General features: G+C 37.5%; 3 protein-coding genes across 5 annotated transcripts; 1 reads left to right on the top strand and 2 right to left on the bottom strand.

Moving 5' to 3' along the window:
* Positions 1-363: 363 nt before the first annotated feature.
* Positions 364-11,354, bottom strand: btk (Bruton agammaglobulinemia tyrosine kinase). 3 transcript variants are annotated; one of them, XM_067599735.1, is made up of 19 exons: positions 11,227-11,354; positions 7,459-7,510; positions 7,031-7,189; positions 6,765-6,869; positions 6,034-6,115; positions 5,654-5,779; positions 5,495-5,559; positions 5,220-5,407; positions 4,552-4,614; positions 4,247-4,301; positions 4,048-4,127; positions 3,588-3,715; positions 3,279-3,350; positions 2,227-2,398; positions 1,808-2,027; positions 1,600-1,664; positions 1,391-1,509; positions 1,054-1,211; positions 364-909 (listed from the first exon to the last, which is right to left on the bottom strand). In XM_067599735.1, exons 3-19 carry the CDS (start codon positions 7,169-7,171, stop codon positions 838-840), a joined length of 1,911 nt encoding a protein of 636 aa, XP_067455836.1. In that variant the 5' UTR covers positions 7,172-7,189; positions 7,459-7,510; positions 11,227-11,354; the 3' UTR covers positions 364-837. The 3 variants fall into 3 exon arrangements, with proteins under 3 accessions (XP_067455836.1, XP_067455837.1, XP_067455838.1); XM_067599736.1 differs by lacking the exon at positions 11,227-11,354 and adding an exon at positions 9,154-9,307; XM_067599737.1 differs by lacking the exons at positions 6,765-6,869; positions 7,031-7,189; positions 7,459-7,510; positions 11,227-11,354 and having other exon boundaries at positions 6,030-6,115.
* Positions 11,355-12,777: 1,423 nt separating this feature from the next.
* On the top strand, positions 12,778-16,292 carry rpl36a (ribosomal protein L36A). The gene is made up of 5 exons (XM_067599758.1): positions 12,778-12,891; positions 14,130-14,235; positions 14,322-14,389; positions 14,467-14,589; positions 16,212-16,292. Exons 1-5 carry the CDS (start codon positions 12,889-12,891, stop codon positions 16,230-16,232), a joined length of 321 nt encoding a protein of 106 aa, XP_067455859.1. The 5' UTR covers positions 12,778-12,888; the 3' UTR covers positions 16,233-16,292.
* A 269-nt stretch (positions 16,293-16,561) lies between these two features.
* Positions 16,562-23,215, bottom strand: gla (galactosidase, alpha). Its single transcript, XM_067599757.1, has 7 exons — positions 22,963-23,215; positions 20,270-20,444; positions 19,200-19,374; positions 18,808-18,899; positions 18,440-18,601; positions 17,174-17,371; positions 16,562-16,987 (listed from the first exon to the last, which is right to left on the bottom strand). The coding sequence occupies exons 1-7, from the start codon at positions 23,121-23,123 to the stop codon at positions 16,655-16,657; spliced, it is 1,296 nt and encodes a 431-aa protein (XP_067455858.1). The 5' UTR covers positions 23,124-23,215; the 3' UTR covers positions 16,562-16,654.
* Positions 23,216-24,883: the final 1,668 nt, after the last annotated feature.

Below are 24,883 nucleotides of genomic sequence, written 5' to 3'. Positions count from 1 at the left end.
TATTATTATTTTTTATAAGTATTTACATACTGTTTTTGTTGCACTCCTGTATTGTATTGAGTACTTGTTTTGTGCCTGACGTACGATGTACTATTTTTTGTTGAAAAAACAAACTCCATCAAACAGCAGATATACTGTACTAGAAAGGAGGAAAGAGGCTTTTGCTATTGCTTTACATTTAGTAAACTGTTAAAAACTAATAAAATAAGTAAATCACAAGAAAAAAAACACCTACTGTATACCTTCATGTTGATACACTATTTAATTATACCAATAAAACTAACACTTACCGTTGCAGAAGTGTCCTTGTGACATCAAAAACAGTTTATATTTGATTAGAATTTAATAATGACAAGTCTCAGATGTTTTGACAGTCATTTTCATTACACAATCATTTCAAAGCCGGGCAAACTTGGCTTGTATTTGTGCAACATATATGCTTTTACAAAGCTTGTTTCCACATGCAAATGTATACATTTAACAATGATTCCACAGAATACAATAAAGACAATACAATAATCTTTTACTCAATTTAACTTCAATGAAATATACAAATTTCAAAAGCTAGTCTATAGGGTAGCGACTGTACTTGTAATAATGTGATATGTAGGCTATTTAAATCAATGAGTTATAGTGACATTCACATTACACATATTCACATTACAGAGGACCTCAGTTCAACTGGTTTTAACTGTTTTAAAGATTGTGTTAACCTTCCAGAATACATGGAGATGCTGCTCTGTGGGGATCTGAGTGAACTGTTGGAGTGGCTGTGTGGCTGTGTGGCTGTGTGGCTGTGTGTGTTTGTGTTTGTTGGTGTGGACATCATTTTGAGGTCTACTGGAGCTCATACAACAAATCCTGAACAGTCGATGCCAGCTCTAGAAACGTAGGTCTCTCATCTGCTTTCTGAAAATAAAGCAAAGTAAGATTGGTTGTTGGAAAATATCATCATGATAATATCAGTCTCTGTACAGTGTCATTGTCATAATTCAATTTTTCCCCCCATGTAACCTCCATTGAAAACCACATTACAATATAGATTTCACTTACATCAAGCCAACAGCTTGACATGATGCTGTAGACCTTTTCATTGGCCAGCTGGGGGCGGAAGAGGCGCAGTCCCCGGGACACCTGCTCCACTATTTCCGTGTTGTTTAGGCGTTCATACGGAAGCCGTCCCAAAGTGTACACCTCCCACATTAGAACCCCTGATAAAATATGCATGCACATAGGTAAAATGCTTGTATACAGATATGAATATATAGTTTAAGTAATTTAGAAATAGATTACACTTATAACAGTCCAGAAACACAGCCATGAACTGACAGTTCATCATGAAATTAATTTAAAAAGAAACATGGATTTCTGTACATATATGTTTACTCACCATATGCCCAGATGTCTGACTTGCTGCTGAATTTGCAGTAGAGGAGAACCTCAGGAGGCGACCAGCGAACAGGGAATTTTGAACCTGCAGAGCTTGTGTACTCATCATCTAAGACATACCTGTGGATAGAGGAAGAGGGATTCAATGTCATACCTTATCAGCCACCAGTGTCTATTTATGTGTCCTGTAGTTCATGTGAGGTATTTTACCTTGACAGTCCAAAGTCAGTCACTTTGACAGTACCATTGCCATCTACTAAGCAGTTCCTGGCAGCCTGAGGATAAAGTAAACAACGCACTCTTGATTTAATTGTAATAATTAAACCTACTATCTTCAACCACCTAATCCCAGTGTATTTCAACATAGGGTGATGCAGTGATGTAGGAATGCAGTGGGACGTGTATCCTCGTCTCTCACCAGGTCTCTGTGGATGTATTGCTTCGACTCGAGATAGGCCATGCCCTCAGAGACGTCTTTACACATCTCTAGGAGCTGCACGGCTGTTGGGTGCTGTTTCAGGCCCTCTCTGAGGTAGGTTAGCAGGCAGCCATTGGAGAGGAACTCAGTCACTATATAAATGGGTCTCTGTTTAGTGCTGACACCGTATAGCTGGACCAGGTTCTCATGGCGAAGCTGCCTGGTTTGAGCAAAAAGGAGAAGGAAGTTAGATCTTATGAGCTAGTTTTCCTCATAGAGGTTATAGAAGCCACACTTCCCAGTGTGACACATCAGCTTTATGAGTCTCAGGCACAAAATCAACACTGGTGTTTATCATTTAAACTGCAGTCAATGCAAGACGTGTGAGCTCAGTCTAAAATTCACTTAGTTTTTCTTACATCATGATTTTGGCTTCTTCTATGAAATCATCTTCTGACATGGAGCCTTCTTTAATCATCTTAATGGCCACGTCATGCTGGCCCTGCCATTTTCCGTACTTCACCACTCCGAACTGACCAGTGCCCAGCTCCTTGATGAAGGTGAGGTAACGGGGGTCAATCTCCCACACACCTGGGGCATACAAGAGAGGGCAGAGGAACACTTTTAAAATCATTTTTAAATACACACTTTTATCTGAGAGCATTTTCTTACATTTGAACTGTTTTTAATCTGTTTTGGTTTAATTTTTTATATGTTTCTCAATAATTTTCTGTGTGTGTGTGTGGGTGTGTGTGTTAGGGCAATGGAAGAGGGGCCTGCATATTGTATGACTGTATTTATATCTGTTTTTATTACTGCTTTGTATAATTCTGCAACTTGACCACCTGAATTTCCCTATCTGGGATAATAAAGTTTACCTTGACCTTGATTCTGTGCTCTATTTCTAAAGCAATATCATTATTTTAGCATATTTTATAGTTACTCTGTTTGTTTTATGATGAAGTACCTTGCAACTATGCTTAGAAAAGTGCTATATAAATAAAGTTAGACTGACAATTGCTCAACAAATGACCTTTTGCCCATAAATGCTAATTACAAATTCGATTAGATTAGATTCAGCTTTGTCATTGCATGCAGTAGGTACCAGTGCACCAAAATGCTGTTAGCATCCAACCAGATAAACAATAGCAAGTGTCTTGATATAAGTGGATAAATAGCATAGACTAAACAGTATATACAGTAGAATGAGTCAGATATTTCAGTATACAGTACAGTATAAGCAACAGCAATTATCATTACTATCATGATTATTATGTTAATACATGCAATGTTTATACAATGTTAGAGAATTGGCAGTTCATATATTGCACACATTCCTAATCAGTCATCAAGTTAACTACCAGATTAATCACCTTTAGTAATGATTAAGAGGAGAATATATTCAGAAGCCAAGAAAGCAGGTGCATCTAATCCCTGTAGCCTGTAACTCAAGTCATATTTAAACACTTACCATAGCCAAGACCTGCTGTTGATGGAGGCCGTGCCCGGTTAGATACAATGTATTTCAGCCTGCTAACCATACCTAGTGAGGGAGAAAACATAACCACTTTATTACCTTTAAATTAAAATGTTTGATAGGACAGATGGACATATCAAACATTCTTTCATATTCTGCTTGTGTGCATATATTTTGTTGCTTTTTCACCTGCTGAGTCACTTCCTTTTTCCTGCTCCCTCAACTGAATTTAGTCATATCCTATTGTATAACACATACCAAAGAAATAAGATATGAGATATCTTTATGTTCAGAGCTATTGACCTGCGGCGTTATGCTGGTGGTAGTTGATAAGCTCTGGGATGGTACTGAAATTATGCTTCTCTGCCAGGTAAAACTGTCCTTGTGCAGTGGTACAGATGTTATAATGTCTGCAACTTCCTCCAGTTTCCCTGTGGAGAGGAAAAGGAAGATTAACTTACAATAAAACTAGTCAATAGGTCTTCATTGACACAGTTGGTTATCATAGATCATGTATGCATGAGTAGGTAGTATCTCCTCTGCGTTATCCACAGTATAGTTCAGTTTCAGAGTCATGTGATGAAAAGTTCTGCTGGCAGATTAATCCAAGTTTTGCATAAATAATTTACATCTCTCTCCCTCTGTGGCCCACTGTTTCCGCTTTCATTTCATACAGTTCTTCTTTTTATATGTTCACACATGACTGGAGCTACTGGATACAGTATAGAAATGGTGCACCATGTAGCAGTGTCAGCTTACTCACCCGCCACCCTTGCTGAACAAAGACACTGTGTACTTCCCAGCCTTGCTTGAGTCTCGTACCAAGAACCCTCCATCTTTGTTCTGAGAGCGGGAAACAACACACAAACTTGAAAATAAGTAGTTCATATAATTTGGCTAAGTTCAACTTATTTGTTGATACCATTTTGTATAAGTATCAGAATTTCATTCATTGAGTTTACCTCAGTCCTCAGTAGCTTTTCTGCCTGGCTACGGTTTGTATTCTTGCAATACCAGCTGTGAAAATAAAGGTGAGTATTATTATTCCTGAATAGTCTTTTTTAAGTTTTTATTGCTTCAGCGATCAAAAATACATTTACGCACAACTATACATGTTTTTTTTAATAGGGAACTTTATGAAGGGTTCATCTACTAACAGAAGATATACAGTAAATTATACTGTGATATACAGTAAATGATATATTATCCACTAATAATGGAAACCAATTCATTAATTTGGAGACTGTATATTAGAGCCCATACTCACTCAAATCTTTCTAACCCATTTTCTGCTTCCACAACATAATTACTTGGTATGTATCCTTCTTTTCTGCAAAAGAAAAGAACAAAGCAAACCCAATATAATAACCACAGGCACACAGACAAATACACAAGTAGCTGTGCATTTTGGTTAGTAGTATCTCATAAACAAATTCATGCTCCTGGCTCTCTATATACACATTTAATATATTTAAATAGGAGATGATAAGTATTGAAATGACCTTGTACCAATCATGCTACACAATGTTCTTATTTCCTTATTTTCCCTTATCTATATGGCACATGGGATGAGGTAGGCAAGATAATTCATTTGATGAAATGCATGAAGAACACATACATATTGTACATATACATATTCATATCTCTAAGGGCTTGTCTGCAGCACTTTATGCACTTTTTAAAATGCATGCACTTCAAATGCATCAATAAAAAAATTCTCAATATTCCAATCATTTTACTTTTGGAGAGACTTTTCTGTCTGTTTTGATGTAGATGCAGGTCTAGGACATACTGTATATTCACATCAGAGATTAATGAGATTAAGAATAAACATGATTTTTAAAACTCATATTTAATAATAATAGATTTCTACTGCTTTCTTTTAACTCACTAGCGACATCTCCTCTGTTAACTTTTGTATCACACTCATCTCACCCATATTTGTCCCGAGCTCTCCACCAGTTTGAGTCAGCCATCTCAAGGATGGTGTACTCTTCGTCCTTCCTCAGCTCCAGGTCCTGAGGTGTCATGGGTGTGTAACAATACTCTGCTATGACAGTCATACCTATAGAGGGGCCAGGTGGCTCAGGCGGCTGTGGAGGTAAAGGCCGGCCAGGCTTCTCCTGAAACAAGGTAAGATTAGTGGATGTGTTATTAAAAAAGTCTGTCTGTAATCAGTGAATGCTGTTCTTATAGGACTGTGTGTATACCTCTACTGGAGTAGGAGGGAGAGGTTTTCTGGATCCCCTTCGCCGAGATGCTTTAGATGTAAAGCCTATTAATCATAACATTATTTAAATCTGTCAATTTTGTCAAAGTTAAGTTGTTGATTGTGGCAGATTTCAAACCAAAGGGACTCTTGTTCTCACCGTTTTTACTATCCAGCACCTTGCACCCCATAGCTTGTTTGACTTCCTGCTGGCAGCACAGCCATGTCCCATCCACCCAGAAACAAGGGTGATACTTCTGCATCAGATCTTTGTTGAAGCGCACCACTGTGCACGAGTATGGACACACACACACACACACACACACACACACACACACACACACACACACACACACACACACACACCACAAGGACATTTACATTAAATCAACATTTGCATCTGTATAGGCACACAGCTCCTCTGTTGTGCAGGCACTGGGTGATGTTAAGATATGGTTTAACATTGCATATATGAGATACTGTGACTGTCAATACACAAAAACATCAGATAAAATTGTAAATTTGTATGCATATACCAACTTTCTTTCAGCTTCTTTATCCACTGGGTCCGAATATCTTCAGTCTTCGCAAAGATATACAGCGGCCCCTCGTCGTAAATGATCTGTGGTGAAAATGAAAAAGAAAATAGCCATCAGCTGTTTTTTTGTCAGTTATCTATCGTTCAATATATTGGATCAGATTAATGTGTTGTAAATATGACAGGATGTATGCAATTATATTTACATCAACTGAAGATAGAAACTCTACAAACTGTTCATTTGGGGGTTTCTCTTATAGCTAATATAAGCCAGAAACCTTTTTACAAGCTACCTTGTCTTGTAAGTTAACATGTAAGCAATGGCAACACCTGCATTGTCACTGAAAGTCCCCAGTTCATCTGAGTGTGAGAGATGGTTTCACTCTTTACAGAGGACTTTCACAATATTAACAATTGGAGAATAGAACAGCTTTGTCTCAGTGACTCGAAATTGAAACATTATTAAAGAAGAAATATATTCCACATGCTTTAGTATGTAGCCGAAACTGATATTTTGATAAATAACAATCTTGTTGTCACAGAATCTGAGCTGAAGTAACTTCACAACCCTTTCTTTCCATCCCCAAAAGGAACCAGGAAGGATAGAGGTAGGGGGTTTTATACCAGTGAAAAGGTGAAGTGGCTGAAATTATTTACATTTTTGCAGATTTGTCTATAACCTTCATTGCTGTCCCTCTTGGTTAAAGAAGTAAAAATAGACAAAAATATCTACCTGGAATGCATACATGCGCTCTAGCGGGGCGTTGGGCTCTGGCTGAACCGTCTCTACACACTTGATCTTTTCAAGGTCAACGGATCCCTTTAAACCTTTTCGCTTCTGCTTAACAGATGAGGAAACAGATAAAGTAACTCAGGGATAAACAGACACATGCAGCTGCACAGGACTTTAAAGTTAAGACATAATGTTTGAATGCAATGTGTGCAATAAGATATTTTTATTTAAATACAGGAATTTTAGAGTTTCATGTATGTACTCACCCCTTTGTCAGGATCAAAATCATAGTAGGATATTTTTTCCTGAGTAAGAATAAACCATCTCTCCTTGTAGTTTAAGGGGGAGGTCTTCTTCTTCTGCTGAGATCGTTTTATGAAAGTTTCTTCCAGTATGTATTCTGACATGATTGAGTCAAGATTTATCTACGTGGGAACAAGAAATAATATAAACTTTATGAAAAGCATAATAGCAGCATAGTATCTAGATGACTGAGACAGCACACTCACACCACAGTCACACCTTAACACTTAGAGCTGTGACCGACTCACCCATTATTACTATGCTTAGCTTAGCAGTATAAGACAGCCATGTGTTCTGTTGCACTTCACGTTGAATTAGTCTTTTATTTTCATTACCTTCAAAAACATTTTACGAGTAGATCTCTTTAGACAGAATTTAAGTGAATACGTACCCACACTTCATAGAGTCAGAGCAACACCACTACGGCAGGTGAGAGTATAGATCTGGAAAGAGATGAAGAGACATGCAGCATGAGGGTGAGCACTTATCAGTGTGTGATTAGCTGTAGTTTGCATAAGCCCTACTTTTAATGCCGACGACATCCTCTGTTTCCAAAATTTCCTCCCATGCCACATCTGTTTCCCTGAGCTATAGTTACATGTATATCCTGGTCATTAGCTCAGTGACCCAAATCTATGCTTTTGTAGTGGGTGACTGTGTGAGTAGATTTTGGATAAAAGCGTCCGCCAGTTTCCTTGTCTACTACTACTACTTGTCTCCTTCCACTAAATCTTTGTAATATGAGAAGTTGTACGGGAATACAGCACAGTTGCTTGCATCCAAAGGTTTTTTGGTGGTGGTGGTTCATGTCACATACAGTAAATGCAAATGTTTTTGACTGCCCTGATGGGGAAACCTTACTTTACACAAACACCACTTTTTAAGCTTGGTTTTCTATTCTATTTTTAGAATCCAATGACCCAGCAGCAACTCAGCTACTTATTGTAAGTGCGTGTAATACATCCTGAAATGTAAGTTCTTAGATATTTGGTGTCTCACATGCTCTCTCTCTCTCTCTCTCTCTCTCTCTCTCTCTCTCTCTCTCTCTCTCTCTCTCTCTCTCTCACACACACACACACACACACACACCAATAATTGCATTTACCTATATTATGATCATGTTTAATAGTACCATATTAAAACACCTTTTCTGTTATCTCTTTTTATTTTATGACAGTATATGGTGTCTTGTTTTCAGCACCTTCTAACCACCAGTACTGAAATTAAACTTTCACCTCCAGAGATGCAACTTGAAACCTAATTCACTAGACTGTAGGTGTGTTTTTGCCTTTGTTCAGCCTATCAGTTTATGTGCTATTAAAAGGTAGAAAATCAACACAAAATCAGCAACACAATAATCCTTGACATGTAGTATAATTTATCCCAATTGACACTTTTAAAGCACTTTAAAATATGTAGTTTGCTTGTAGAACTTTTGTTGTTACTGCTCTCTTAATATGCACTTTATATTTTTTCCTGTTTTGGTTTTCTGACTAATAATTGTGTCATATCCTGTGTGTTTTGTTAAGATGTATGTGTACGTGTGGGTGCTCTGCTGCGCATACTTTTAAACTGGCCTGCTGGAGATAAATAAAGTTCTTTGAATTGAACTGAAAGTCAAAAGATACACCAGTGACAGGCCTGTGTGTGTAAGTAACATCTACTATGAAATAGACAAACAAAATCAGTTTTAGTGCAGCTTTAGTTGCAGACGACTGATGATATAAAACCACCACCACTATTACCAAAAAGCGCTATTCACAGACGTGCTCTCGTTAAGCAGAAACTCTACTTTACTCTACTTTTGCACATCCCAGTACCGAATAGGATGGGTGCTGGGTCAAAAGATATCTCAGACTTCTTCCCAGAAGCCTCGTGCTCGAAATGCAACAGCAGAAAATAAAAGTCCTTTAAGCAGGAGCTACTTGGTGTTGAACGGCTACTCTGTTCAACTCTAAAAATGTTTAACACACATATAATTTTAAAGTACAGAAAGTCAACAAGTATACAGTGCATTAATGGTAGGAAGTCATACTGGGATAGTGCCATGACAAATATGGACAATAAGTCAGATGCTCAAACTCACCCTTGTTACACAGCTGAATGCTTATGGTCTGTTAGTCTCTGTCAGATGTGTTTGCACTTCAGCTCAGCCTATTTTCAGCTTGTGAGCACTTCCTTCTATCATCTGAACTGTAACTATAACACTACCAGAAACTTCTGTCACTCCCTGCTAACCAGGAGAGAGACATTTCTTCACACTACAGTGACAATACCTACTGGTTTTGTTTGTGCCGTCATATACAGACAGCAGTGTTCCCTATTCTGTGAAGCATTGTTTACTCATTCCTCATTTGTCTCCGCCTAATGTTTTTTCACATCACTAACTTTAGTAGAGGTCAACAAACCCTGGTAATGGGTAGTAGACACGCTGATGTGCTATTCCTCCCGCTCTCTTTCTGTCTGATCGAGTGGCGCGTATTGACTGAAACCTAACCCCCATATTTCACTGTATTGTGGCTACCAGAGGAGGATTTTTTTTTTTTTCATTTTCTGAAGGGAGTTGACTCACGGTGGCTGACACAGACAAACTCATAGGGAAGTTGCATCAGTGTTGTACTGCAATATGAAGGGAGAAGAGACCAAGTGCCCTGCTGTACTTCAATCCGACATTATATCTTGTCTCAAATGTGGTTATTGTTAGTATTTTTAACATGTTACATACATGTGATGCGTGCTGTTACACACACCACTTCACCCCTTACTATTTTAATACTACATGTTACATGCACTTTTTGTTTCTGCAGAGTGTAAGAACTTTTTAACACTAGGTTTTTTTTCTCACTTTGTGACGCTTTACCTCTCAGTGGTTTGTGTGTTCTTGGGTTGTGAATTTCTGTATAACTAGAGCCGTCCATTTGACTATCTGCAAATTATGAATTGAGCAACTGCACTCGAAAAACACAAAGCTATCAGCTATCAAAAATGCAATCATTGCTGTTCACAGTGCAACTTTTCACTCACAACATTGGTCAAGAGTAGCCAAACAGCATCCTTAAAATAACCTTTTTAATGTCATACACTCATCTTTTTACAAGACAAGATATATCTCAAAATACGTTTGACCACTTATGAGTTGGTTGTCTGTGAGAGTGACTGACAAGCGGCTTGTTAATGTGCAACTATGCACACTGTGACAAAGACAGTGCAATGTGTTTAAGTTGTAAAAGGCCCCACAGAAATAATCTTAAATACTAATAAATGTAATACAATTATTTATTTTGTTGCATGATATTTGCTATGTATGACACTGCAAACATAACCATATCCGATGAAAGACTTAGTTTAACAGGAACCTGTCAAGATGCTCTCTTTCCTGACGTTTCCGAAAGATAAGTGTGTGGTATGTACAAGAAAATGTGTGTGCGTGTGTGTATATGTGTTTGTGTGTGTATAGGACAGAGACAGCAAGAGCAAAAAAATAAAAAAGAGTGTGACATAGATGTTCAGTCTGAGTCACAAGTGTTAATCTAAACCACAGCGAATACTCTCCCACTCACAGATTAAGATACCACATCAATTTGAGATTGTGGTATTCTGTGAAGGTGAATTATAAGAATACACTCATGGGATTTTAAATTTCCTGTGATGCATGTAAACAAAATTAGCTTTAGGGAGCATTTCACAAATTGTAATGCAGAAAAGTGCTCACTAATTCACTAAAAACAAAATATTTGTCATGCATAAGTGATATAGGAGGCAACCACACGAAACTACTATCAGATCATAAACCCAACTTATATCTACATCACTCTAGTACTGCAAGATAGAGTCATACAAAACATGCAACAAGTTCTCAACACTGCAAAGTACAGCAGAAAACACTGTAGTACATCAGTGTCAACAAAATATTGCATTTTGTCAGATAATGTCACTATGATTTGACATATATATTTGTAGTTTTATAGTTATGACACATTTAATTTAGCATCTGCATACAAACAGTACAATCCGGTACTTGCAGAAAGCTGCATGATACTTATTAGTACTTGTAGTCTTTCAAATGAGACGCATGCATAAAGTTGCTTCTATCATTGAATAAATGACTAAAAATACTTCTTGACCTTACAGCCTACATTCAAAGAGACTTGTCACTTACCTAGACAGTCCCCGCTCCCAAAAAAAGGCCAAGCATCAGACAAACAGGTGCTGAGACTCGAAGCAGTGGCATGAACCTTTGACTCAGTAGCTCGCCTTCCATGAAGTGTGTGTTAGTCTGTGATGCAAGAAGCTAAAACCCACCCACAGAGGAATTGACTCTGCTTACTTCCCCTTTTTCTTCCTGCTTATTTTCATATCAGCCCTCTGGACAGTTTTGGTGATAAGTGAAAGAGGGCTAAACATTAACAATGTACCATATTCGGGTACTGCATATAGTTAGACTAGATAGTTAGACTAGACTTGTTATTCAATCTACTGCCAATATGAATACTGCAGTGAAAGGGCTTAAAACCTATCATTTATAAACTTCTACATGGATTAAAAAGACAACTCATTTTGTTATAAAGTGACAACATTTTAACTTCCGTCATTCACTTTAAAATTTGAGCTCTTTGCCAGTGTTGGAATGTAACTAAGTACATTAACTCAAGTACTGTACTGAAGTACAAATTTGAGGTACTTGTACTTTACTTGAGTATGTCCATTTTATGCCACTTTGTACTTCTACTCCACTACATTTCAAGGGGAAATACTGCACTTTTTACTCTACTATATCTATTTGCCACTTATAGTTACTTTTCAGATTGGGATTTTACACAAAATAATATATTTTAATACTGTTTATTCTGCTCTTTTCTTCCTTTTCTAAAAAGTGTTATGCACTGTATTGTTATTATTATTATTAAAAACATATGATACACTTATATATTATGATGCAGTACTATTACTATTAATCTATAATAGTAGTGGTTAAGGTATCTAAAATTAGCTCCACATTGATGAACTACATTAAAATGTTCTTACGTGTATTTGTTAGTGATAAAAACAAACAATATAATAGACTAATAATATAACACTCTAAAAGAAGCCGGTCTGCATAGTGAGTACTTTTACTTTTGATATTTTAAGTACATTTAATAATACTCCTGTACTTTTATGTAAAGATCCCCTCCACACATGTATTAAGACATACAGAAATACTCTGCTTGGAACAATAACGTGTTTCTGATATGGTTTTTTGCAGAAAAAGTACAATTACCACATTGACATCTAATCTTTCTCTTCTCCCTTTTCTCCCTCGTTAAAAATTCCAGAATCTATAAATATGCAAATATATTTCATTTCACAACTTTTTCCTGTTGGACACAAGATGTATCCTACTTCACTGTAATGTCCAGTCTCAGTGTTTGTGCACTGGAGGTTTCAAGTTTCCACATTACACTTGTGTAAGTTGAATATTGAACCAGGATTGGCTTCCAAACTAGCTGTGATGTCACAAATCCTGCTCCTATGCCCGCCTCTTAAAATCAGATTTTCAATGAGCTCAGAGAAACTTTACATTTGCTGCAGATACATGTGAAAACAGCCTTCTAGTGTCAAACTCTGCACGTATATCAGTCTGCACAGTGAAGCTCAAACACCCAACTATAAAAACTAGAAGAAAAAACGCTGCTCTTTGCTGTCCTGTTTGCACTTTTTGTCCTCCTGACACGTCTCACCGCCAGGGGGCAGACTGCGGCGCCACATCACCGCGGAGGTCTACTTGAAGAAGTTCTTCCGGCCTCGTCCTTCCTCTTTTCCTCTGCATCGGGGCGCAACCATGGTATGAAATTATTACACGGATACTCTTTATACAATCAACCTTAATCTTGTCGATAAAAGAATAACTTCTGTACCCAATTGGTTCAGAAATGTTAACAATCATTTGATGCACACAACGATGGTGTTATTGTCCATCTTGTATTTATTTTACGATGTCAAATTTATCTTGTATCGATGTCTGATGTGTCTGTAGCCAAACGACGTTGCTAGTCGCACTCACACTCAACCCGGCCTTTTATTTAAAGGCTAATATAGCTTGTGTGTCAGTTAAAGTAGCCGATATGACAAACAACAGCCCATTAAATGTTAAATTGTCTCAATGCCACACGTTTACAGCCCTATTTCACATTGAATCAATGTTAGGCTTCAAAGCTAACGGTAGCTAACTAAAAGCTACAATGTGTAACACGAGCTTTCAGTCCATTAACAACAAGATAACACTGTGTTTAAGGTGCACTGTGTAAGATTTGGCCATAATTTTAGTTGAAAACATTCATCTTGATGCGGACTCTTTGTCATTTTAAGCAGCATCATGTATAAATGGTTTTTTTTTGCGAATTAACACGTTAGCTAACTGTTAGCATTGTCTGAAAATATGCAGCTGACAGAGTGGCTGGATACTCAAATTCACTTGCTTTCTATATTAACATAGTATGTTTTTCTGTTAAAATGGATAAAAGAAAAGCCTGCAAACTTACTGGATGCCACAAAATTTAATCTGGACAACGTTACGATTAGACTTGGACCTTGGTCAGGTCAAAATGCTTGTTAAAAAAAAAAAGTAAAAACACGTTTTGATATTTTTGAGGTCTGGTCTTTGTATTCCTGCTGTTTTTGATTAATTTAATTGAATTGTTTATTGCTTTGAGATTATTAACACTATGAGCAGGTTGGATAGTTAACCTCACTTGTCATCATAGAGCTTGCTAACATAATGCTGCACATGGATGTATAAATATAGGTGTGTTTTTCCAATTTTACAAGCATTTTTGACGTGACGAAGACCCAAGTAGGATCAAAATGTCCTGGATAAATTTTGTGGCTTGGACCAAGTTTGTAGGTGTTTTTTTATGTTGATGCTGCTTTCTAATAGCCTTGCACCTACATGATGTGTGTGTATAATTACTGTCCTTCAACTCATATTTTCCTATCTGTCAAGGAGATCGGTGTTGAGATATTTCACTGATCTATCAGGCTTGTGTCATGTTTGCTCAAGGTTTCTCTCCTGTGTTTTTTCAGGTGAACGTCCCGAAGACCCGCAGGACCTACTGCAAGAAGTGCAAGAAGCACCAACCCCACAAAGTTACCCAGTACAAGAAGGGAAAGGATTCCCTCTATGCACAGGGTGAGCTATTTGTGCTTGAGTCATGAATGTGTTTGTGAGAAATTAGCTGCATCACAACATGTAGCTAATCTGCAATGTTTCTGCAGGTAAGAGGAGATACGACAGAAAGCAGAGCGGTTATGGTGGTCAGACTAAGCCTATTTTCCGTAAAAAGGTAAGTGTAACTGCCTTGTGCTGTTAAATCTGGTATGTAAAAAAATATTACACCAATAACACTTGATTTTTTTTCAGGCTAAAACAACAAAGAAGATTGTGTTGAGGCTTGAGTGTGTCGAGCCCAACTGCAGATCTAAGAGAATGCTGGCCATCAAGAGATGCAAGCACTTCGAGTTGGGTGGTGACAAGAAGAGAAAGGTAGGACTCACTGATGTGTCTGCATGCGAATTCCTACAGTGTGTATACTGTAGTTCACTGTATTTAGGTGCTTTAATGCCGTCTGAATCGCAGTTTGGTGTCTCAGGTCAAAATCAATGCAGTCCACCCCAAAAATGTGCTCTACTTGTGGGTGCACAGTTGGTTTACCTAAACTTGCTGGATTCAGTAGGGTGTTATGTATCGCATATTGTGAATCTATCAATACACAGTTACAACAATCTTTCCAACTATCCATATCTTGACAGTTCACTTAAACTGACATCCTGCTCAGGTTATGCTTGACAGCAGAGTGACCAAGAAAAGCACATTTGATTAAATTTGACTCAGCAGCAGGCAAATGACGCAAACTTTTGATGGTTTAAGCTGAAAAGGAGCTCGACAAATATCAGAAATGTAACACATTGCAGATGGGAACTAAGTATGAGAACCATTTCTATGTTTAAACGCATGTTCACAAGAAAAGGTCGAACAGGCAGGACCCAGTGAGAGAAATGACCATGAGAATCAGGATGGAGAATAGGAAATCAAATATTGGACTTGTCCATTTTATCAGAGCACATTGTGCTCTTAACAGTGTAGGATTGTATTGATAGTTACTGGAACCATGTGACTGTAGCTGTAAAATAGGTGTTGAACAAAATTATTTTTATATTTTTGTGTTGAATTGGACTTCTTGTATTGTGTAGATGTTTACTAGTTTTTCTAGATCTATTGTTGTGTCGGTTTGCATTGTATTATTTAAATAGGCATATTATTCTGTCTACCTATTCAATATTTAGGACAAATTAGAGCTTATGAGTCTTGTTGTCCAATCTAATGTGTATTTTTTTTTTTTTTTTTTTACATCAACGTAATACCACTATGACATTAAAACATAAGTACCGTCTCTGTAGAAGTTAAGGAAATTACAGATTCTCTGCCAAGCAAGTTGCTCCCCTGATGCTGCATCTTAAATGAAAATCTGCCAGATTGCTTTATATCAAATTTGTAGATTAACTGTGCAGTAAATGCACCCATTTTCAGGCCCATTGCTCCTGATGAGGTTAATTTGTGTTAAAGTGTTTCTCTTGACTAATGCTTGTGTAGTAATTCAAGGGAGGGGGTCAAGTGAAGACATTTCAGAGAAAACAGGGTCTTTTATTTGGTGAAATTTTGTTACTTAAATGCATCAAAAACCACTGATGAGCCATTTTCTCATATTGAAATAGATTTGTCCCATAAAGCTCATGAAGAGGATATAAGAATGTGTCATTAGCTACATCACTTCTTAAAAATGAAATGTAAATTCATGAGGATAAACTTGTGGACCAAACTTATTTTAACAAGGGCAGTTTATAACACAGTAACTTGTTAGTCTATTTGGTTTAAAGATGTTGATCAGAATCTGCCTTTTGATGTAGGTTAAGCAAACAAATATGAAGATATATTGTTCAAAACACTTCAACCAAATAATACAAATGTTTCATTAATTGGCTAAAACTTCATGGTAATTTCCAGCAGCATTTAAAGTGAATATAGTTCACTTTTATTGATCATGTGCTGTATCATGTTTTAACATTTGAGCTGTATGTAATCAAAGGTTTCCCTCTCTTCTCTTACAGGGCCAGGTCATCCAGTTCTAAGCTGTTGGCCAGTCTTCTGGATGGATTTGTCACTATTTTCAATAAATGTGTTAAAACATACTTGAATCTGACTCTTGCTTCACCTTATTTTCACTTGGCGTGTAAAACTTGCAAAATTCAAGCTTGTCTTATTCAGGCAGTTAAGACTTCTTGAAGGTTTTAATTCTTGTATACCATCAGCAGCCTGATCTGGACATTTCACGTCATGTCTGCAAAAATATTTACCAGTGATTTGACATTAAAGATCCTAGTTGTTTCAAGAAAATACTGTTAAACCTTTTAACTGTATACGTGTATGTATATATATATCCTTACTTTTACAAAAACTATACATTTTAAAAACAAAAACGTCCACATAAGACAATTATAATTGTGTAGGCAGCTTAAATGCATAACCACCACTTTTGTGAATGACCCATAGACTACAAAGCAGTGGCGTGCTTGTGTTTAATGGATGTGTCCTGCCAGTGTGGCTTGTTAGGCCTCTTTAAACTGCTGTTGATGGGAGTGACGGTCAGCAGAGCAGTGCCTGAAGGGTTGACAAATACCACCACTTTGCTGTGTAGAGTCTGAACACCCATCTCCTTGTACTGAGGCAGAATCTGTGTGACGTTGCACTGCGGGTCACAAATTTTCCAGCTAGGAATTGCGCTGATGGAAAACCCTCGTGCACCACCTATCTCCTGTCTGTTCAGCACCGCGATGGCCATCCTGTTCTCAGACAGAGGCCTCTCCCACACCTCATAACTGTCCACCTGTGAAAGAAGTTATGTTTTAGTCAGTTTTACCACTTTGTTGTAGCTCACATTCATCAATTTAATTGCAATCAAGTCTTGGTTTTGTGACATTCAGCATTTCCAAATAGGAGCTAAATGCACCATAAATGCTGACAGCTGTTATTCCAGAAGGTGACCATGCCTTGTGTCACCTCTCACACCCACCTTGGCAGTGCAGTATCCCTGCTTGCCCAATGGGTCCTGGCTGATGGCGATGATGTGTCTGTTCTGTAGCAGCTCCTTGGAACGGGGACAAATGTCCCTCAGATCATTAGACATGAGCAGAGGGGCTGCCATGATGGCCCAGAGCGCCATCTGAGACTCCTGCTGGTCATGACTCAGGCCAAAGTTCCCGATCACAAGCTTGGAAAATATATTAGTGTCATGAATATATAGATAACAAGGTAATTTAGTCTTACTGACAGCATGCTTTGTATTAACAACTTAGTGTTAGAGGATAGGTTCAAAATCTGTCTGAAAACAGCGGTCAGATATCAATATAAACATTGAAAGAAGTTTCCTTGCTTTAATCATTCTTCTCTTTTTCATATCGGCTATTAAACGATCTCTTTCAAATGTACTTTCAGTGTTAGTGATGGGAGGCCAAAATCCACAGTCATTTTGTGCAAAAATTTATTTAAAAGTTGTATGAAGCTTCAGATACATTTTTGCACAAAAGCATTATGAATTTTGGCCCTGATCACTCACACCGAAAGTGCATTATGACATAAACAATTGTTTCAAGACAGACTTGAGAAAGTCTGTGATGTGATGCCTTTTCCATAAAAGTAATATTTATAATGAAAAGTTTGCTTGTATTTTTTGTTCTTGGCTGGTGCCTGAAGTGAATAATCCTACTGTCTCATAACTGTGGCATGAAAAAAGGATATAAATACAACTAAAGTGTTGAAAATTTTAAATGAATAGTCTGTCATTTTGACAAACATGCTTATTTGTGCAACAACTCGTTTCTATTTTCTTCTGTTTATGCATGTAATTACAGTGATTGTGTTGCACTCTCGGCACTGTCAATACTCAATACTGTGCCTGAACGTATCCAGTGTCGACAATCAGCTGCTGTTCTGCTATCATGCTGCTTTTACTACGCACCCTGTGTAGACGTTTTTGTAAATCAGCCAGCTGCTGGCAGTAGCTCCATATTAACTGTACAGACATGAGCATGGTATTGATCCTCTCATGTAACTCTCGGCAAGAAAATGTATTTCCCAAAATGTTTCTGACCTCCAGTTCAGAAACAAAGCAGCACTACACTGTCTTCAAAATGCAGCATTTTGGAAGTGATTCAGTAAGTTTATAAAATAACAATAATACTGCTTGGTATATGAAGGCTACTGGTGCATAGCTGCTGGTTCTTGGTGCTTAGTTTGAGGTCAAAGAGAAGTGTATGAGAGCTTAAGTAGAGCAGAGTACCATATCGGGGTCGTTCCAGCCCCCAGGGCCAGCCGCGGGGACGATGACGTCCTGATGAGCAGCAGTCCAGTCCAAGATGGACTTGACACTGCTCCATGAGTCGTACACGTCAGCAAAGTTGCGCCAGTGGTTACACGTCTCTCGAATGGCTGTGTAGTTGGGCTGGAGGCACAGAAATGCTCTTTAATGTTGTATAACATGATGCACGACACAGTATCATCATGTCATTGATCATTAGCATTAAAACTAATGTAGTTTCTCTTTATTGAGTTATGTGCTATTGTATACATATATACATTTTGGGAAATAAGTCACACATTGATAAAGTAGTGAATGTTGACACAAAGACAAAACAAATTCTCTCTCACCTGATTAAAAGGCCACTCATACAAAGGCCACTCACAAGAGTACAGGATACTTTTTCCAGTTTTGTTCAGTGCTTTTGACATGTTCATGTAGCCTTAACCAAAACAAATATAAGTTTGTTAGAATAAACTTTTTACATGATGTCCAAAGAATTAATATTTAGATATAATTTTAAAGTCAAATAGCACAAAAATATTGTTTCCAGGATTATTTACATGGCCTTCAATAGGCCTTAGTAACATCTGCTTGCACCACAATTAACACTGTATAATAATTTCCAAAAAGCACACACGTTGAACTACATGGCAGCGATAAGTGACAGGGTACTGTATCTGAGAACTGGTGTCGTCGTGTTCAAATAATTGTACATTTCAATTCTAAATTAAAAACTCACCTTCCCCCAGCAAAGTCCAGTTCATAAAGCAGCCATCAAATTTGAGCAGATCGACGTCCCAGTCAGCAAAAGTCTGAGCATCTGTCTCATAGTAACCCAGACTGCCAGGGTATCCAGCACAGGTATTTTTCCCAACATCTGCATAGATACCCAGCTTTAGACCTTTAGAATGGACCTAAAAATAAGGACATCATACATTATAATAATTCAATTCATTTACTTTAAAAATATGGACTCCACTTATTTTCTGAACATGTAGTGATTCAGTACCAGCAGGTGGCGATGTTACACCGCTAAAAAAAAACAACTTCATGTTGCTGTTAAAGGACACAACTCTGCCTTAGACCTTATGGGCTTAAATACAGGTATATCCCCTTTTTAGCTGCCTTTGCTGCCTCCCTGCATGTAAAGCCTGTGTTAGAAATGAACCTGTCAAAGTGGTCTCCAACTCAGAGTGATCCTCTCTGTTGCAGCTGTCTGTAGCAAAGAGATTCCTACCTGACACAACATATGCCTACTTATCTCCCTTAGTGCCAGGTGCTGATTTAGTACCAGCATGAAATCTGAAACCCGGGTTCCACATCTGGTCCTTTTCCTCTTCATTATGTAAATAATTTCAGGTCGGCGCGGATGGATGTATAATGAATATGTAATCTGACTGTGTAATCACTTTTATTTCTAGAGTTATTTAACCAGAGCTTCCCAAAGTTTTTATTTGAGAGAAAGAATTTCAAAGTTGATTCGCACTGCACCACTGATCAGACAACATTACATCCTATGGGCTCTTATCTGTGTTAAATATAGGTTTACGATTATAAAACAGTGTATAATATATATATATATATATAATGCGGCAAAGAGAGAGGAAACTGTAATGAAAACAGTCATCTTAGTGCATATTCCCTTTTTTCTTTCTTTCCAGGGAGTGAAATAACTGAAATAGAAGTATTTCTCACTTTCCTTAAGTCCCTCTGAAACCCAGTCTCTCTTTGATGTCTATGGAGGAATTATGGCACTAATACTATATTCACATCCAGAGTCTTCACGCTGCTTTTATACCCACTGCTCACATAGTCGGCCAGTTTCTTTATGCCCCCCGGGAATCTTTTGGGGTCTGCCTGCAGGCGGCCCTGGGCATCGCGCTGGTGGGAAGGCCAGCAGTCATCAATGCAGACGTACTCGTAACCAGCCTCTTTCCAGCCCTCCTTCACCATCACATCTGCCATCTGCATGTACAGACGCTCACTGCCAAGGCAACAGGAGGAGACAGGCGGGGCTGATAGTATCTGTTAGATGCCAGTGTTCAATGTCGTGTGCAAGAGCAACATGGCAGACACAAATACACGTTAAAGAAAACAAATGCCAGTTTTTGTTATTGTCCATTGTCAGCTGATATAACGCAATAACATTTCAACCAATAGGCTGACATTTGGCACTTGTGACACTTTGTTGGGCAAAGTATCCTGCTGGAACAGGATTTTGCAGATTACTGCTGATTAGGGCTGCAAATAACTATTATTTTCATTTAATTCATAGTCATTTGGACTATAGAATGTCAGAAAATGGTGAAAAATGTTGATCAATGCTACCAAAAGCCCAAGATGCAACCTGAGATGTCCAGACCAACAGTCCATAACCCAAAGATTATCAGTTTACTATCATAGAAGACTAAAAAAATTAGAAAATATTCTCATTTAAAGGGCTGGAATAAGAGAATTATTGTATTTTTTCTTAAAAAAATGATTCAAAATGATTAATTGATAATCAAAATTGTATGGCAAATTAATTGTACTCTGTATTCATCATAGAAAAACACTAAATTAAACTTGTATTACAACTAAAATATCTCATAATCATGGAAAAAAACTGGACTGGTAGACAAGAGTAACCTCGGTCGAGTGTTTAATCTGCACCATCCCAATGAATTAAGATGCCTGTGTGATATAATAATGTTATCTACACAGTTTTAGGGCTGAAACAATTTGTGGATTCATTGATTAGATAATCAGCTGAAAATGAATGTGTTATATTTTGATAATCAATTTATCGTTTCAGTTACACTTTTTAGTTCCAGCTGATTAAATCAGAGGATTTGCTTAGAGTGTTTTACATTTTGGTAAATGGATTATCTTTGTGCTTTGGACTGTTGGTCAAACTCATAAGACGTCAACTTGGGCTCTAAGTAATTGTGATTAATTGAGAAAATAATCAGCAGATTAAGCACTACTGAAACTAGTCGCTGCAGCATCACACAATTTACCTTTGTCTTTCTTTCTCTTCTCTGATTCTTGTCTTTTAAAACATTGTCTCTCATGTCTCTGATTCCATCTTTTCCATTTGTGGAAATGACTGTATTACCGTTTAACTCGTCTGGAATGTGCTCACACATTTATGCTCCTTGTTTGGAAAATGCTTTGCAATTACAGGTTATTGGATTACTAGATAACTTCAATATCTCCAACATCAATATCTCTACATGGCCTCAAACCAAAGAGGAAATAAAGGCAAATTAAATCAGGAAGTGTCATCATGGTCCTGTCTCCTCAAATGTCATTAGCTGAGCTGTCATAATCACGTGTTTTTGTTGCCACAATTATAACAATCTCTTATGAGTTTCTGAATTGTGAGCTAAAGATCTTATAATACTGACATAGCAGTCAATGATTTCTTCATAATTACAAGGTACAACATTGCAGCTACGTCATAACCATGAGGTAATAGTACCAATACCAATATGTAAAAATGCTTTTATAAGTATAAGCCCGACGTTTACCTACATAGGTAAAAGTACATAAGTATAATCAGCTAAATATACTCAAAGTACTAATTCTACAGAAAATGTCCAATATTACTAAATTAATATATATTAAATGATTAGATTGTTAATACTGATACATCTGCAAGTAGCATTTCACTATTGTAGCCGATTGAGGTTGAACTATTTTTAACTTTAAGGTCTAATCAAGTGGTTTTCAGCCTAGAGGTGGGCCCCCCTCCTAAGAGTCCAAGGATAAATCTGGAGTGTTTTAAGAATGATTAATGGTGAAGGAAAGAAGAGGAAAAAAACTGTTGGGCCTCCAACAGTTATGAAACCATCTGAGACAACGGAAATGTGACATTTAGCCTCAGGTAGACACCACTTTTTTGTCACAAGCCAAAAAAGTTGGGAACAACTGGTTTAAATCAGTATATCAGTCAGTATTCAGGATTATCAGTATATTGTATTTTATAGGATTATCATATGTTTATGTAAAATCTTTGAAGCTATAAAGTAACTATAACTGTCAAATACATGTAGTGGGGTAAAACATACACTATTTCCCTCTGAATTACTTAGGAACATACTCCACCTTCTTTATAGTAACATGAATTCAGTGTATTGTCATAATTATGATATTAGTAATTAGCCTATCACAAGAAAGCTTTTGATTTTTTCTTTTTTGTTGATAGCTGTGTGCTTGTGTAATTACCTCAACTAGTTTTCCTTTTGTTTATTCTTGTCTCACATATTTCTTCATCACCGCGTATGATTGTTTTGTCGTGTTATTGTGCTTTTTGTTGACAATATGATTTTTTTATTGGTGACAATAATGGTTCTATATAACTCATGTTTTCCCCTAACTTACTTGTGCTGTAAATGTGTTCGGTAAAAGAAATAAAATCATTAGGAAAGAGGCTGTCAGCGAGGAAAAAGAGTAAGTTTGCTTGTTTAAACCCACAAACTGTGCAGGCTGTGCAGGATCACAGCTCTGTTGACTCTTACCTGATGCAGTTATTAGGGTCCGTATCACAGTCGATATTACACATGAACCTCTCCCAGTGCAGCCAGCCCATTGTGGGTTTCAGCGCCAGACCATTGTCCAAGGCTCCAGCAACAGGGCAGATTAACACGAATACTGCGAGGAGAAACACAGCTCTGCACATTGTTACTTTTTAAATCGACCACACAGCGCAGACAGTTACAATATAACCCGCTGTGTTTGTTTCAGGATCCATTTCCTCGTCCCCTAAACGTCATCAGCCCTCTCCTGAATGATCGACAGAAATCTGGACCAATCAAATCAAAATGCGTCTGTAACTGTCCAATGGCGTTTCACCCGGAGTCCCTGGTTACAAACTAGGAAGCGCCACCGCTAGAGTCAGATGAAAATACAACAAGGAGAAGTCAGATGACATGAAATGACAGGGTAATATATCATGTCTTGTGCTTCCACTGATACAACAAAAACAACAGCAGAAAGAGCCAATATATTCAATTATTCTGTCATATTCATTGTTAACAACATGGAGATATTATAACCTCTTACATAATAAAACTTTAAATCCCTGTAGGGACAAATGAGCATAAAATACCATGAGATAAATAGTATTTTCGAGAGCCCTGCAGGTGGTACCCCCCTTGTTCCTCCTACTCTCTGTGTGATGTGTACAGTGTCCTTATCAGAATCACAAAAGGCTTTCTTGCCAAGGAGGTTTGCACATATAGGAAAAAATAGAAGGTTAGGTGATCATAATAATACAATTTTACAATAAAAAATAAGTGACAAGAGTTTAAAAATATATTGTACAAGATGTTAACTGGGAATGTTCAAATGTTCATAGTTTAAACAGTATAAACAGTACATGTAATGTGCAAATGTAACGTTGGATGTGATGAGTTCACAGATGTGTAAATGGTGACATTTTTACAAAAAAATAAGAAAGGTCCAAGGCACTCTTCTGGCAAAAAGTTTAAAAGAACGTGTAGTGTCCTTGGGCAGGATAAGAGTGTAAGAATAAGATTGTCTATGTACATGACCTCAGGTTTACTTTTGATAAATTGATTAAACACATGAAAAGACATCACAAGAGTACACTATCAGATGAAATAATAATGATTTTAAAGTATTTAGGAGTATTTTGACATTTCTGGTTATATGTTTGGAGACTAGTTGTCACTGTGAGGTTGCCAGGCAACCAGCAGAATCTCCAGGAAGTATAAGAACTGCTGGCTGCTTTATAGTAAACACACAGATAGGAGAGTGGTATCAATGATCTCACCAAACTCTTGGCATGAAAGCAAACAAGCATATTTTCCTAATGCTTTAAAGTTAGATTTTGATCCAAAAACCTGTTTCAAAATGCTTCAAGATCAGGTAGTAAAATAAAGCAGAACCCACCTAAAGACCTTTATTATGTCAGTTAATATTATGCTTTAGTACAGCATATTCCTCCCCATAAAGTAGCAATTAGTCAGTTGTCCACTTTGCTTAAGATTCATGGATAAAAGCCTCTTTCACAGCAAACATTTGGACTTGTCCAAATAACATTAATAATGGCTTTGTTCTGTTCAAGTGTTCAAGTAAGCTGTGAAAGTGAGCCAGCATGTACAAGACCAGGACTCTGGCATCTCTTCAGTAAAAAAAGGCCTATTGGAAAAGTGTACCTACATTTAATATAGTGATTTTTAATGTTAAGGGTAAATTGAGGATGTAAACATCACAAAAATCATCTTATGTCCAAAAAAAAGCCATGATTTATATACCAGATCCTCAATTTTTAGTGAAAAACCTTAGCAGACATCCTGGATATCTATTTGTATTCGCTCTCCAACAGACACTAAGAATGAAAGAAAATGTCCCAATTTGCCCCACTGTTCCCTGAGGAGGCTGGCTAATCAAAAATGCCACACACGCTATCAGCAA

The sequence above is a fragment of the Thunnus thynnus genome, chromosome 9 (assembly GCF_963924715.1).
Source record: "Thunnus thynnus chromosome 9, fThuThy2.1, whole genome shotgun sequence".
Lineage (NCBI taxonomy): Eukaryota > Metazoa > Chordata > Actinopteri > Scombriformes > Scombridae > Thunnus > Thunnus thynnus.
Note: the sequence above shows the minus strand (reverse complement) of the source record. Positions and strands in the feature narration are given on the sequence as shown.